Below are 14872 nucleotides of genomic sequence, written 5' to 3'. Positions count from 1 at the left end.
ATACAAACAATCATTCTGAGAGGGGTGGGATACAATCCATGCGGTTTTAGTTTTCATTTCCCTGATGACCGAGGATGCTGAGCACTTACGGCCATCTGTACTTTGGGTTCATTTATCGATTGTTTGGTGAAGGTTTTGTTTTTGGTGTTTAATATTTTGAGTCAATCCCTTGGGGTAGGTGGGCTTTATTTAAGGAGCTTTATGCCTGGCCAGTCATTCCCTGCCACATAGGCATTAGGGAGCTGAGGTCATAGTGAGTGTGACCCCTGTGAGATTCTGTTGGTCTGTCCCTTGGCTATTTTAATTCACACACCTTGTTCCCAAGGTGACAGATGAGGAAGAGCATGTGGAAGTCACAAAAGAAAGATGGATCTGTAAGCCAATGAAGCTGGGAACCTTTCTTCTCCAGGGAGCCCTGGGGTAGCGGTGGGGGATTGCTCTTACGTTAGGGCAGATGGCCTTTCAGCATCATGGAGGGTCCAGGGTAGACACATCCTCAACTCCAGGCTGGTTTCTGAACTGTGCTGTAGGCTTAGCAATCACAAAGTGTGCAAAGCAGCCATCGCCGTAACCACAGCGTCAGCACTCCATAGTTGTTACGATCCTGCGCTTCATTAGGAGGCTGCAGGTCAGCCCTGCTTGTCCATACACCAGTTCTGATGCTTCTGCTGGTCTCTGGAGACAGCTCCCCTGGGAGATGTTGCTCACATACGACGTTAAGCGACATTCAGTAGCTGAATGTTCTGAGATTGGTAACAGGCAGAAAGGTTTTCTCCTCTTATAACTGAGTTGTCTATCTAGCAAGTCTTCAGACTCGCAAGCCCCCAGGTGCCTTCCATCAGTGGTCCCTGCTCCTCTTCTGGAGAATACTCATCTGGTCCCTATCATGTGTACTCCTCCATACTCGGGGCCCTTCCCTAAGACTCAGGCACCCAGCTGATGTTCTGCCACCTGCACTCTTTCTCTCCCCACAGAGCATACCTACAGATGAATCAGGGGGAGATAGATACCCGGAAAGTGAAACATCTCTGAATATACCATATCTGGGCTTCCTCCTCTGTGGTGTGGATTCTATAGAGAGGGGCAGTTTGTAGCTGCAAGAAAGTAGAATCAAAGTGCTTCTTTGATTCTAGAAGCAGTAGAGGAGTTAGACTTTGCTTAAACTCCATGAGTAGGCCCTGCCTGACAAACAGTTTTAAGATTCAAACCTTCGTGAAGACAGCTCTGTCAGAACACATGACAAGGACTTTACCTTCAGTAAATAGACAGGTAATTTCAGTTAGGGGGGGGGGCAAAGTAGGACACAGACTGTGCCACAGAACTCATCTGGGCTCACCAATGAGTGCCCACTTTCTTTCATGTTTTGCCCCAGTAACCCAAACCCATAGCTTCCACGTTCAAAGTTATCTTAACTGGCAGCTGGAGCCTGGGCCATCATGCATACTTCCAGGCACCAGGGAGGAAGGATGGGGCCAAGTCTAAATGGAGAATCCCCTGTCAGATGAGCCACCTAGCACCTTCCTGGGGGCTCACCACTGCTGTTGCGTTCATATACATTACCATTCCACTTCCATTCTATTGACTTGAGTTTAGTTACCTGGCTGTACCTAATCGTGTAATCTGGGTTTATGTTTTGATTTAAAAACAAAAACAAAAAATTCCCTAGGTTGGATGCTCCCTTGCCTCCAAACCAGGATTTTGCTAAAAAGATAGGTGAGAGCGTAGCTGGTTGCGTCAATGTCTCTTGATGTGTGCTTGCACTAAATTTTCAGTTCAGAAAGCAGGGTAAACTCTAGACAGATATGTGCCACATAGTGGCAGGCTCTGGGAGAGAGCCCAAAGGCCTGTTTGTTCTTGAGGTTTGTACTTTGAGAGGTCAAAGCCCAGCCCACCAGCCAATGTCAATAAAGTGCTGCTGTGGTTGACAGGTCTGCGGTTCAGAGCAAAGTCTGTGGGTGGAAATACTGGCATCCAGGGGCCAGCGAAACCTGCCTCGAGACCTTGAGCAGGTTGCTGGGCCCTCTGAGCTCTAGTGTCTGCATGCAACCCACAGGGGCACCACGCTGCCACAGGACTGTTGGGAAGCTTAAGGGAAAGTCTGTCTGTGAGGTGCTCAGTGCAGCCAGGTGCCCAGACAAGGTTTGGTTGAGCAGCATTGGTGATAAACGCCAGGCAGTTCCATCAGAGCTGATTGTATGCTTGAATGCAGTTCATCCCGTTCTTTCCTCATGTTTTGTCTTGCTCTGGACAAACCATAAAACATTTGGGAATATTTGTAGTTGTTTGGAGCCCAGTCGTAAGCTAGCTGCAAAGGAAAGAGAATTCCAATGTCTAGGGTTGGCTTTTTAAGTGAGAAAAAAACAACCTGCAGCCAGCAGGTGGCAGTGTAGGCCTGAGAATGAGGGCTGCCTCCGCCCAGTGCTGCTCCCAATTCCAGTCTCAGTTACAGAAAAGGATGTGGCTTGTCTACCAAGCAGGAATTTCACAGCTCTCCCTGTCTCCCCTCCTTCTACAACCCTGCACTTTCTCTTATTTCATGGCAATTTTCTTGTTGACTGAGTGAGTTATGGGAAGAGGATAGCTTATATTTGAGAGCCCACCCTTTGCTGAGTTGGTTCCCTCTGTAGTCAGTTTGCCTGTACACACTGGCCACATGCACAGAGGTGCTGCCCCTCCTGACAGGACAGGCCAAAAAGCACCTTCAGCCAAAAAGTGAGGGAGCCTTGTCTCAAAACAAATCAATCAATCAGAAGAGGAAGAAAACAAGAGAACAGGACAGGAGCCTACTACAGAGGGCCTCTGAAAAACTATCCAGCAGGGTATCAAAGCAGATGCTGAAACTCTTAGCCAAACTTTGGGCAGAGTGCAGGGAATCTTATGAAAGAAGGGGGAGATAGGAAGACCTAAATGGGACAGGAGCTCCAAAAGACCAACAGAAAACCAAAAATATCTGGGCCCAGAGGTCTTTTCTGAGACTGATACTCCAAACAAGGACCATTCATGGAGATAACCTAGAACCCCTGCTCAGATGTAGCCCATGGCAGCTCCATGTCCAAGTGGGTTCCCTAGTAATGGAAACAGGGGCTGTCTCTGACATGAACTCAGTGGCTGGCATTTTGATCACCTCCCCCTGAGGGGGGAACAGTCTTACCAGACACAGAGGAAGACAATGCAGCCAGTCCTGAAGAGACCTGATAGGCTAGGATCAGAGGAAGGATAGGAGGACCTCCACTATCAGTGGACTTGGGGAGGCGCATAGAAGGAGATGAGGGACAGAGGATGGGATTGGGAGGGGACGAGGGAGGGGCTATAGAAGGTATACAAAGTGAATAAACTGTAATAAATTTTAAAAAAAGAAAAATAAAAAACCAATCAAACATAAAAAACAACCAGTAAAAAACCCAGCAATTGATACAAATTTAGCTTAGCTGTAGAACACTTTCCTAGCTTGTGAGGCCTTGTGTTCAGTTCCAAACAGTTTGCTAAGATGTCTGATCTGGCAAAGGAGTTCGTTGCCAAACCTGAGTTTGAACCCCAGAATCCAATGGTAGAAGAAGTAACACAAGTCCTGCAAGTTGTCCTTTGGACCTCCTTCCCTCAACTCAGCATGGCATGCACATACTTGCACACACATACACACACACACACACACACACACACACACACACACACATTAAGTAAATGTAACTTTTTAAATTAAATTTTTTATTTATGTGGACGGGTGTTTTCCCTGCATTTATGTCTATGCATATGTGTGTGCCTGGTGCCTAGGACTAGAAGAAAGCATCAGATCCCCTAGATCTGGATCTGTTGCTTTTGTGAGCCAGCATGAGGATGGTAGGAATTGAACCTGGGCTGTCTGGAAGAGCAACCATTGCTCTTAAACATGGAACCTTAAAAAAAATTTTTTTTTAAGCATAGAAATGTTTTAATGTAGCATCACAATAAATAATCAAATTAATATAAAAATCTGCAATTAGAAAAACTGGGACTTTGGCCTTCTTCCAAAGGAAAGGAAGAAGGTCCCTGGGCTTTGGGGTAGGAGACCCACCAAGGGTGGGGGGTCTTCTCCCCTTCGGGAAGGCAGAGCCTTCCCTAAGTCTACCTACAGATGGTCTCTGAATCATGTTCCATCTTATGAGTTGTCAGGTGGATATCTGGTCCTAATCTGAGAGGATCAAGCATCAATGGGAGAAACCTGAGAGATTGTGTTGCATGTAGCTTTCAGGGACTGTTGAAAGGATACTCTAAAAATACTCTTAGCAAAGTAATTTAAAAAAAAACCTACTGTTGTTCTCCACAAATTAGCACAACACCTCAATCTCACTTACACATTGTCTTAGCATCTGGTGACTCATGTTGAGGGTCTATGGGGGCGGGGTTCTGCTAGATAGTTCTGGCTCAGCATGGCACCCCAACTCTTCTCATTCCAGGTGCCTGGCCAAGGTAGAGGCTTCCTCTAAGGCTTGCTATACTCATGGCACAAGGGACAGAAGCTCTGTGGGGACATGACCAATCCCCCACATAATTTAAGACTCACATTTGTTCATGTCCATTGACCAAGGTCTTGGCCAAGGGCAGGATTTCCCAGTCTTAGAGCTGGTAACATTCTGGGCCCATCTAAGTGTTTGTAACATGTTTGAGTTTAGTGTTATGAGAGTTGATCACAAGCAAGACACTATAGGCATTTTTTCTACTGATTTTTTAAAAATATATCTATTCTTTATAACAATAAAGATGAAAATAATCTATTTAAAAAATGTAAACAGAGACTGCAAAAGGCAAAACAACTTGCCCAGTACTGTACAGTCCCTGGCTGTCTGATCCCAGTGGCTGTGTCTTGGCTTGAACATACAGACACACAGGCGGCTCTGAGAGAGCTCAGTGACACTTACTTAGTTCTTCACTTCCTGGCTAACCTGGGTGTTTCTTTCCCTTCAGGGGATCCCAACAAGCCATCAGGATTTAGAAGTGTTAAAGCTCCAGTCACCAAAGTGGCTGCATCAGTTGGAAATGCTCAGAAGCTGCCCATGTGTGACAAATGTGGCACTGGCATTGTGTGAGTATTGACTTTTTCTGGTGTCAGAGCTTGGGCAAATCATCAAAGTATGGGAGTTGCTGGGTGTGGCAAGGCTTGGGGATAAGACATCGGATCAAGCAGAATATGCAGAACTGTTGTGTTGACACTGGAAAAGCTCAACAAAGAATGATGAGCCTTCCCATTCACAATCAAGGCCTGTTGTAGGGCCCCTGGAGAAGCCCCAGGCCCCAGCTCAGGAAGGAGAATGCAGGGTCCTAGTGTCACTAATGGAGCCCCGCTCTCCCTTCCTCCTGCAGTGGCGTGTTTGTGAAGCTGAGGGACCACCATCGCCACCCTGAGTGTTACGTGTGCACCGACTGTGGCACGAACCTGAAACAGAAGGGCCATTTCTTTGTAGAGGATCAGATCTACTGTGAAAAGCATGCTCGGGAGCGGGTCACACCACCTGAGGGCTACGATGTGGTCACTGTGTTCCCCAAGTGATTGCGAGCACCTGTGCTGCCTGCTGCCCTCCAGTCAGCCTGCTGAACCTGGTTCTCAGAATGTTCTGGTCCGCCCCCTCTCCTGGCCCCAGCAGTCCTGTGCTTACCTAGCATTAGTCTTGCTCAGTAAACACTGAGTTCCCCCTGTGTGGACTACTCCCACCTGCAGTGTGATGCCTACTTTTGCATTACTGGAAGATGGTTCTGTCCCTTGTCCCCTCACCATCCACTACCTTCATCACTTGGGGGTCTTCTCTGCTGCAAGTGGACATTGATCATATTGGAACTAAACCAAATGTAGTATCTTAATAAATTTAGACTCTAAAACAGTGTGTGGCCTCTTAGTTGACTCTGCCTGTGTTCTGTGTTGTGCCTCATGAATTTCCAAATCTTTTTTGTTTTGGTTTGCTGTGCCCAGTTCGAACCCCAAAAGACCAGGGATAGACTCCGCTGTAAATATATATGAGGATTTTTTTAAATTGTATACATATTTGAACATGGGACACAAACTCCCTGTGGAACCAGGAGAGGAATGCGGCTCCATGGTCTAGGGGAACAAAGTTTTTATAGGGCAAAACCGCAAGCAGGAACTTATGTGCTTTGGTGTTACAGGACTGGGTAAGGGAAATTGACTTTTGAAATGAATGGTCCACTTTAGGTGCCAAGACTACAAACAGGGGGCTGGAGAGATGGCTCAGAGGTAAAGAACACTCGCTGTTCTTCCAAAAGTCCTGAGTCAATTCCCAGCAACCACATGGTGACTCATAACCATCTATAGTAAGATATGGTGTACAGGCAGAATGTTGTATAAGTAATAAATAAATCTTAAAAAAAAAAAAAAAGACTACAAACAGTTCTGGCCTGGTCATATGGGTCAGTTTCTTAACAACTGTATAACTAGTGGGCAGGAAAGAAGAATATAGAATGAAGAATATAGAATGGCATAGAAGCACTTAAAGAGATGCTCAACATCCTTAGCCATTAGAGAGATGCAAATCAAAATGACCCTGAGATTTCACCTTACACCCACCAGAATGGCTAAGATCAAAAACTCAAGTGACAATACATGCTGGAGAGTTTGTGGAGAAAGGGGAACCCTCCATTGCTGGTGGGAATGTAAGCTTGTACAACCACTTTGGAAATCAATCTGGCACTTTCTCACACAATCAGGAATACTGCTTCCTCAAGATCCAGCTATACCACTCCTAGGCATATATCTAAAAGATGTTCAAGTACACAATAAGGACATTTGCTCAACCATGTTTGTAGCAGCTTTATTCATAATAACCAGAACCTGGAAACAATCCAGATGTCCATCAACAAAGGAATGGATACAGAAATTGTGGTACTTTTACACAATGGAATACTACTCAGCAATTAACAAGAAAATCATGAATTTTGCAGGCAAATGGTGGGATCGAGAAAAGATCATCCTGAGAGATAGCCCAGGAGCAGAAAGACACACACTGTATATACTCACTTAAAGTGGGTATTAGACGTATAAGATAGGATAAACATACTAAAATCTGTACACCTAAAGAAGATAAACAAGAAAGAGGACCAGGGGTAAGATGATCAATACTCACCTAGAAAGACAAATGGGATGGACATTGGAAGTAGAAGAAAATAAGTAACAGGACAGAAGCCTACCACAGAGGGTAGCTGAAAGACTCTACCTAGCAGTGTGTCAAAGCAGATGCTGAGACTCATAACCAAACCTTCGGCAGAGTGCAGGGGATCATAAGAAAGAAGGGGGAGTTAGTATGACCTAGAGAGAACAAGAGCCCCACAAGGTCCAAATATATCTGGGCATAGGGGTCTTCTATGAGACTGTTTCTCTAAACAAGGACCATGCATGGATATAACCTATAACTCCTGCTTGGACATAGCCCATGGTAGCTCAGTGTCCAAGTGGGTACCCTAGTAAGGGGAACAAGGACTATTTCTGACATGAACTCAATGGCTGGCTCTTTGACCCCTCCACCCCCCTGAGGGAGGAGCAGCCTTGCTAGGCCACAGAGGAGGACATTGCAGCCAGTCCTGAAGAAACCTGATAAGCTAGGGTCAGATGGAAGGGGAGGAGGACTTTCCCTATCAATGGACTCAGAAGGGGACAGGGAGGAGATGAGGGGGGGATTGGGAGGGAAAGAGGGAGGGGGCTATGGCTGGGATACAAGTGAATGACTTGTAATTAAAAAAAAATTAGTAGTTAAGGTTACAGAAAATTCTGGCCTCTAAAGAACATTTAGACTCAACAACTAGACAGCTAAGTTTTCAGAATTGTTTTTAGCTATATTAAAAACCATGTTACTTCTATGTTGAATTTTTGTTGTCGATATAATTTTATATGTACTGAAAAGGATTTGGAGGGAGGAAAGAGGAGCAGGGCATGATGTTTTAATATTAAAAATAAAGAAATTTAAAAGTAAAAAAAAAAAAAAAAAGAATGCAGTAAAGCTAGTTCTTTCCCTCAGGGCATTAAGGCCAGTTCTTCCCTGAAGGTAGCTGGACATATCTCCACTTGGCAGGCCTTAGTTCAGGCTTGTACTTTAAACTTTAAAATAATAGCCACTGATTTTTAATCCTTTGGTCTATCATTCCCCTTTCCCATGATCATTTGAAGACCCAATCTTGGGTCTTCCAGATGTGACCCCTGATATCCTACAGATTTACCTTTCCATGATGGGATCTGAGTACCATTACTGTATTGCTCCCAAGCATTCCTTCATGAAAGCTATGAAGCAATTTAAAATACAATGCCCAAAGATAAAAATCAAAATGAGTAGGAGTTCCTTTAGGGTGGATATAAGTGTAGTAAGCCAAGGACAACTATTAAACCAGGATTTAAATCATCCTCTGGAATCCTTTCTCTCTAGGATCTCACCAGGCTTTTAGTCCAGTTGCTGCAATACTAGTTCCTATTCCAGCTAAGCAGATCCCCAAGATAATAGCTAATGTCAGGGAGCCCCTTTTGACTTAGCATTTTAGTCTGTTGGGTGGGATTTTGGACCGAAGATCTCATCTTCTGAAGTTGCTTCAGTTCTAATAATAGGACCATTGCCATCAGGGGCTAGGAAGGCTGAAATGCCAGTCAGAGGCTGGGCAATGGGGCAGCCCTCAGAAGTGTCTGGTTAGTTGATGCAACTGAAGAGACAGGGAGCAATCATGTCAGCTTCCAGCAAGTGCAGATTTCAGTTCACAGTCCATAGCTGATCCTGGAATAGAATCAACTAGGTGAAAATCTGCTGAGACATATTCAGACTAGAAACAGAAGTTAAAATTTGTCTATTAAACGGGAAAAGTGAGGAATCCCAAGACCAGAGGAAAAACTCATCTGGGGTCTGTTTGAGCTATGCCAGATCCAGGTCTCATGATTTTTTGGTTTCCTGGAACTCACATGAATTTTTAGTACACCAAAGGAAATATATATATTTAAAAAACTCAGAAAAGTAACATATCAGCAAATTTAATATAAACAACATTCTGTGAGTAACAGGTAAAATTACTTCCAATGGAATGAACATCAGTTCTTCTTAGCTCCTTGATTTGTAACCTTTATAAACAACTTAAGTATGTCCACAGTCTGAAACTCTGACACTTTTTCTGTGGGCACAGCTGTTGGTAATCAGCCACCAATGGAGCTTGGTCACTTTTTGTATACTCAGCATCTACTTTTAGCCCCAACTCCATGTCACACTGGAAAGTTAGGCAGAAATACATTAATGGCTTTATTGCTAAACCCTGGATGCTTGGGCTTTCCTTAACAAAGCAACTAGAGGGAATAAGTTTAAGATATTCCTAAATCCTGTGTCAAAGTCTACCTCAGAAATGGCAGATACTAAGAATACCATAGTAAAAACTATGGCTTTTGGGTCACATTAGATAGATGTTTTTAGCATGATGGGAAGCACCTTTAAGTCTATTTCCAGAAGACAACCAAAAGGCAATTAAAATCTCAAGCTTGTGACTGGATAATAAGCAGTCAGTGCTCCATCAACTTATCAGAACTCTATTGTTCAATGTCAAAACTCTGAACTTCTGGAATCTTTTAACAACAGAAGCACAATAGTTTGAGTTTAACCTTTAAACATACCCAATAACTGTTAATCTATAACCAAGACATACTGAGCATATTACCCACTTAAGATCAGTCAAAACAAACATATAATGCCTATACTTACATTTAAACAGAGAGAACTATTCTTACTTGATCAAAACCGATTCCTCCGAGGCAGAGACGACATCCACCCGGAAGAGGCTAAAACTGATTCCTCTGAGTTCAGTCCAAGGCAGAAGCTTTTGGCGGCTGCAGCTGAATTCACTGGAGTCTAGCAGCGTCAGGTTTTATAAATCACACAAGCGGAGGCTCAAGAATACTTCCCAAACATTCTTCCAGTCGCAATCCCAACTTTTTTATTCCTGCATGCCCAGCAGGCCTGACTGCATTGGGGAATGTGCCATGGTATGCTGTGTTGCCAGGCGCCACTACTTCCTGGCCTGGGACACGAGGAGCCAATTGCCAAGCAGGCCCGGGGCCAGCCGCAGCCCTACCTCGGGTGGCCTACTGCACCCCAGGGGAGCTTGTGGCAGGGGTGGCGGGCAGTGTCCCCATTCACTGAGCCCATGCTGGGCAGCAAGGGGTGCGGGATGGGAGTCCTCTCCTGCTGCTGCTGCCTCTCTGGGGCTCCAGACATCTCTGTGCTCGCTGAGACCAGGCAACCTGGGCCTGCCAGCGCTGGCCACCTGGAGCCGAGTGGGCATGCTATTTGCACAGCTGGCACATGGCCAACCCAGCATGGCTCCACTCTCACAGGGTACGCCCTGCCCCAGCCTTTTCGGAGCTGGGCATGCAAGATCGCTGTGCACCACCATGGTGGAAACTGTGGAAGTGTGTCTGGCAAAGGTCTAACAATTTCACTCCAACAGACACAGAAAACAAAACAGACTAGACAAATGTGCACGCCAAAACAAGTACCCCCAACTAAAACAAAAATAGACGCAGACAGAGCCACTGAAGCTCAGGCCCACGGACCTTCGCACTAGGTGTTTCTGAACCACTTCCCGGATGGTGGGACTGTACTTGCCAAAAGAAGCCAGGGGTGTCCCCCTGAAATTTGCAGCTGTGATCACCAGCACATCTTCTTTGATCATGTCATGCTGCCCACATATGGACACCACGAGCCCTGAGGAATTTTCAGAATAGAGGACTGAAAGTACATGCACACACAGACACTGCACAGAGACATTTAGCCATGATACCATCGGCATAAAAACCTCTGGGTCAGGTTCCTGGAGTCTTGGGGTTGCAGGATGAGCTCTCAAAATGCTGTGCCCAGTTCATGAACCCCAAAAGACCAGGAATAGACTCCACTGTATATACATGAGTTTTTAAAAATTGTATATGTATTCAAACTCAGGATGCAAACCCCCTGTGGAAACAGGAGAGAAATGTGGCCCCTCAGTCTAGGGGAACAAGGTTTTTATAGGGCAAAACCGCAAGCAGGGACTTATGTGCTTTGGCGTTACAGGACTAGGTAAGGGAAATTGACTTTTGAAATGATTCATCCATTTTAGGCGCCAAGACTACAAGTTCTGGCTTGGTCATATGGGTTGGTTTCCTAGCAACTATATAACTAGAAGGCAGGAAAGAACGAAGTAAAGTTAGTTCTTCCCCTCAGGGCATTAAGGCCAGTTCTTCCCTGCAGGTGGCTGGACATATCTCTACTTGGCTGGCCTTAGTTCAGGCTTGTACTTTAAATTTTAAAATAATAGCCACTGATTTTTAATCCTTTGGTCTCTCAGTTTGGTTTCTTAGTTGTAAGAGTTGCAGGCATGAGAAGACTCTTATGAACAAGGCATGTGTCTTTATGTCTTTGAGACTTGATCTAAGCATCACTGAGTAAAACAAATATTCTTAGTTACTTCTTTTTTGTTGTTGCTGCTGTGGTAAAACGTGATGAAGGCAGCTCATAGAAGATCAAATTTATTTGGGCTTACAGTGTTGGCAGAAAGGCATGGCAGCAAGTGGCATGGCAGCTAGAGTAGAGAGCTCAGAGCCCATATCCTTAACTACAATCAAAGAGCGTGAACTAGAAATGGTGCGGGGTCATTAAACTCTCAAAGCCTGCCCCCAGTGACATACTTTCTCCAACAAGGCCAGCAGAACCAAGCATTCAGTGCTTGTTGGGACCACTGGCAGTCCAACCACTGCACTAATCTGTGATGTTTGGCTCTCTTTTAGTGACATTGTCCTTGAGTTTGAAGGAATAAAACTTCCAGTTTTAGAAACTTTTCTATTTCTGTGAGAAATCTTCATGACCAAGGCAACTTACAGAAGAAAACATTTAATTTAGCTTATGGCTACAGGGAGTTAGACTCCATGATGACAGAGCAAGAGTTTTCTCCTTAGTCCACATGCATGAGGCAGAAAGACTGAGCATGTCTTTTGAAACCTCAAAGCCTGTTTGCACTGACACATCTCCGCCAACAAGACCACATCTCCTAATTCTTCCCAAAACAGTTCCACCAAATAGGAACCAAATGGTCAAACATGAGCCTATGGGGGCTGTTCTCATTCAAATCAGCACACTTCCCAATTAATAGGTGGAGAGCTTCACTAGATGGTCATAAAGCATGCATAATAGTCTATTTGCAGACTGTGTGAAGGTGTGATAACTCAGGAGTGTGACCACCAGTGGCAGAGAGTGCAGAGATTGGGTAATAGATGGTTCTTCAGCTTTTCTCCTCAGTGTGAAAATCAGATGTTTTCCATTTATCTACCGTGGCTACATGCTTGTGTAACCCGCCCGTTGTCATTGTGACACTGTATTGCTGCTGAAGAGTTGATGCCTAACAGCAATGCAATGATGTTACAGCAATCATACAGGAAGAAACACCTCACAGTATTTCAAGTAAGTTTTCACTTTTTAGAGCCACATTCAATTTTTGAGCCACATTCATAGCTCTCTGTTGCCCATGGGGACACCTGACAGGGGCTGTTACACAGAAGCTGATCTTAAAAACAGGGTGTCTCACTTCCAGTGGCTTTAGAGAAATTCCTAGTAAAGGTCAGTCAACAATTAATCAAGCAGAAAGCCAGAGAGCCATCTCAGGAGAAGATGAAAAAAATCAGAAAGCCATGTTTAGGTCAAAGGATCCTAAGGATTTCACATCAAAAGGGGGCTAATGTGGTGTTTACTCTGATATTATTTGCAATGATTTCTGCCTTGTATGTTTAGGTTCTTACCTCCCAGTCAACTAGTCTTAACTTTAAACTGTTTTGAAGTTCGTATAAGAAAAGGTGGATTAAATGTTGCAGTTCTGGAAAAATCAATGTTAGAAATACTAAGCCAGAACAAATTTGCTTCATTTATACACATGGGAGCATGTCACTTGAGTTAATGATTAGAGGGAGGGAATCATTGAACTTTCAACCTTGACAGTTCTGTTATGCCTAAGCCAGGGCTCAGTGTGGGATAATGTTGGTTTAGTACCAGAAAAATCTTTGAATTATTGTTTCCCGGAGTCATTATAACCTGTTGGAGGAGCCTGTTTCTTTTTAGGGCTTTTGTTGCCTTTTCTTGCTTTAGGGAAGCCCTGAGGCCTCTCATTGAGGAGAAAACATGTCCCCTTGGATTTTCCCTCCCCTCTTGACAATTATATATATATATGGACAAATTAATATAGACTATCCAGGGACACATTAGACTTGGTCAGGGAAGCTGCTAACATTCCAAAGTCCTAATAGGCTCAAACAACATCCCCTGGTAACCAGGAGAATATGGATCTGTATATGAAGATGCTGAATTAAAGAGAAGAAAAGCGAAAGGTTGGATCTCCAGGAGGTGGTCCAAACATGGAGTTAAAATGGCTCTTACCATCAAGACCACCTGAAACAGACTGTCAGATTCGACGTGGCTCAAGTAGAAGTAATATTGCATGTTTGTCAGACTAGGTGTGCTGAAATGGACGTGCTAGGTAAGGGTGGAAAACTCACCAATGACTGTTCTGTGGGAGAGCCTAAATGATGTGCCACTTACCAAGGTGGTACACTATGCTGCAATATCAGGGTACGTGTTTTTATTGGTTTTGTTTGGTCATTTTCCTGACTTCTGAATATAACTGGCCTAAGTGTACTTGGTGAGTGACACAACATCTATTTAGTTCCTTGGCCAATATGGAATGTGGCCTACTACTTCTTGGAGAGAAGGATGTATGAACTGTTCAGATTTGACCTTCCTCCGCAGCCTGGGTTGATGGCATAAGCTGCTAACACAGAAGTGGACTCTCCAGTGATATGAGGGATGGTGAGGCCTGGAATAAGCATGAGCTGAGGATGCTTTAAGCCCCAGAAGAAGGTTGATGTGGTTGTCAGAAGGAATGGCAAGGTTAGAGTGCCTGTTGGAGGTACCTATGCTGGTGGGATGATGGAGATGGCTAAGAAGACAAGGCAAAGCTGACTGCAAATGGGCGAAAGCAACAAAGGCATTGTGTGAGATAAATAGCCACTGAAAGCAAAAGTGAATCATTATGAAGGCAAGAAGTCTCTGCCCTCCAAATTGCTATTTGTCCTCTGTCTAGTTTCCAGATTTGTCAGTTATTAGAACTGAAACCTAAAAGTGAAGAGCAGCCTAGTTTTCTCATGCTGCATCATCAGGGAAAGTGATTTTATTTGCCTTGTTTTATTTATCCGGTGTGTGTGTGTGTGTATGTGTGTGTGTGTGTGTGTGTTTATGTTTTGCCTGCATGTAAGTGCACCAATGTACCTTCAGTGACTGCAGAGGTTAGGAGAGGACATCACATCTCCTGGAAATGGAGTTGCAAATGGTTGTGAGCTGCCATGTAGACTCTGGCTACTGAACTCATGTCCTATGCAAGAAAAGCATGTGCTTTCAACTGCTGCACCATCTCTTCAGGTCTAAGGCAAGTATTTTTTAGGAATGAGTCTCCTATGTTTCTCCAAAGAGATCTGTCTTAGGATTTTCTTGCTATGGTAAAACAATGGCCAAAAGCAGCTTGGGAAGGAAAGATTCTTTTCACTTCCACTTCCACATCACAGTTTGTCTTAGGGTTTCTTCTGCTGTGAAGAGACACCATGACCACAGCAACTCTTACAAAGAAAAACATTTAATTTGGGCTGGCTAACAGTTCAGAGCTTTATTCTATTATACTCATAGGAGGGATCACAGCAGTATGCAAGCAGATATGGTGCTGGAGTTGCTGAGAGTTTTACATCTGGATCAGCAGGCATCCGGAAGTGAACTGGCTTGAGCTTCTGAGACCTCAAAGTCTACCCCATTGTGACACAGTTTCTCCAACAAAGTCATACCTCCTAATAATGCCACTCCCT

General features: G+C 44.4%; 1 protein-coding gene and 1 long non-coding RNA gene across 2 annotated transcripts in view; one reads left to right on the top strand and one right to left on the bottom strand.

Moving 5' to 3' along the window:
- The window catches only part of Pdlim1 (PDZ and LIM domain 1), a 44523-nt gene extending 38668 nt beyond the window's left edge, over positions 1-5855 (top strand). The window contains exons 6-7 of the mRNA XM_055591744.1: positions 4942-5059; positions 5338-5855. Of these exons, the coding sequence (XP_055447719.1) occupies positions 4942-5059; positions 5338-5524 (305 nt within the window). The 3' untranslated portion in view covers positions 5525-5855. The remainder of the gene's footprint in view (positions 1-4941; positions 5060-5337) is intronic.
- A 926-nt stretch (positions 5856-6781) lies between these two features.
- Positions 6782-10198, bottom strand: LOC129665128 (uncharacterized). The gene is made up of 2 exons (XR_008718335.1): positions 9705-10198; positions 6782-8738 (listed from the first exon to the last, which is right to left on the bottom strand). It is a non-coding gene; the product is annotated as an uncharacterized LOC129665128 (long non-coding RNA).
- Between the last annotated feature and the right edge of the window lie 4674 nt (positions 10199-14872).

This window comes from Psammomys obesus, unplaced genomic scaffold (assembly GCF_907164565.1).
Source record: "Psammomys obesus unplaced genomic scaffold, mPsaObe1.curated_primary_1811, whole genome shotgun sequence".
NCBI classification, from domain to species: Eukaryota; Metazoa; Chordata; class Mammalia; order Rodentia; family Muridae; genus Psammomys; species Psammomys obesus.
The sequence above is the reverse complement of the archived record's forward strand: the minus strand, read 5'-3'. Positions and strand labels throughout refer to the sequence as shown.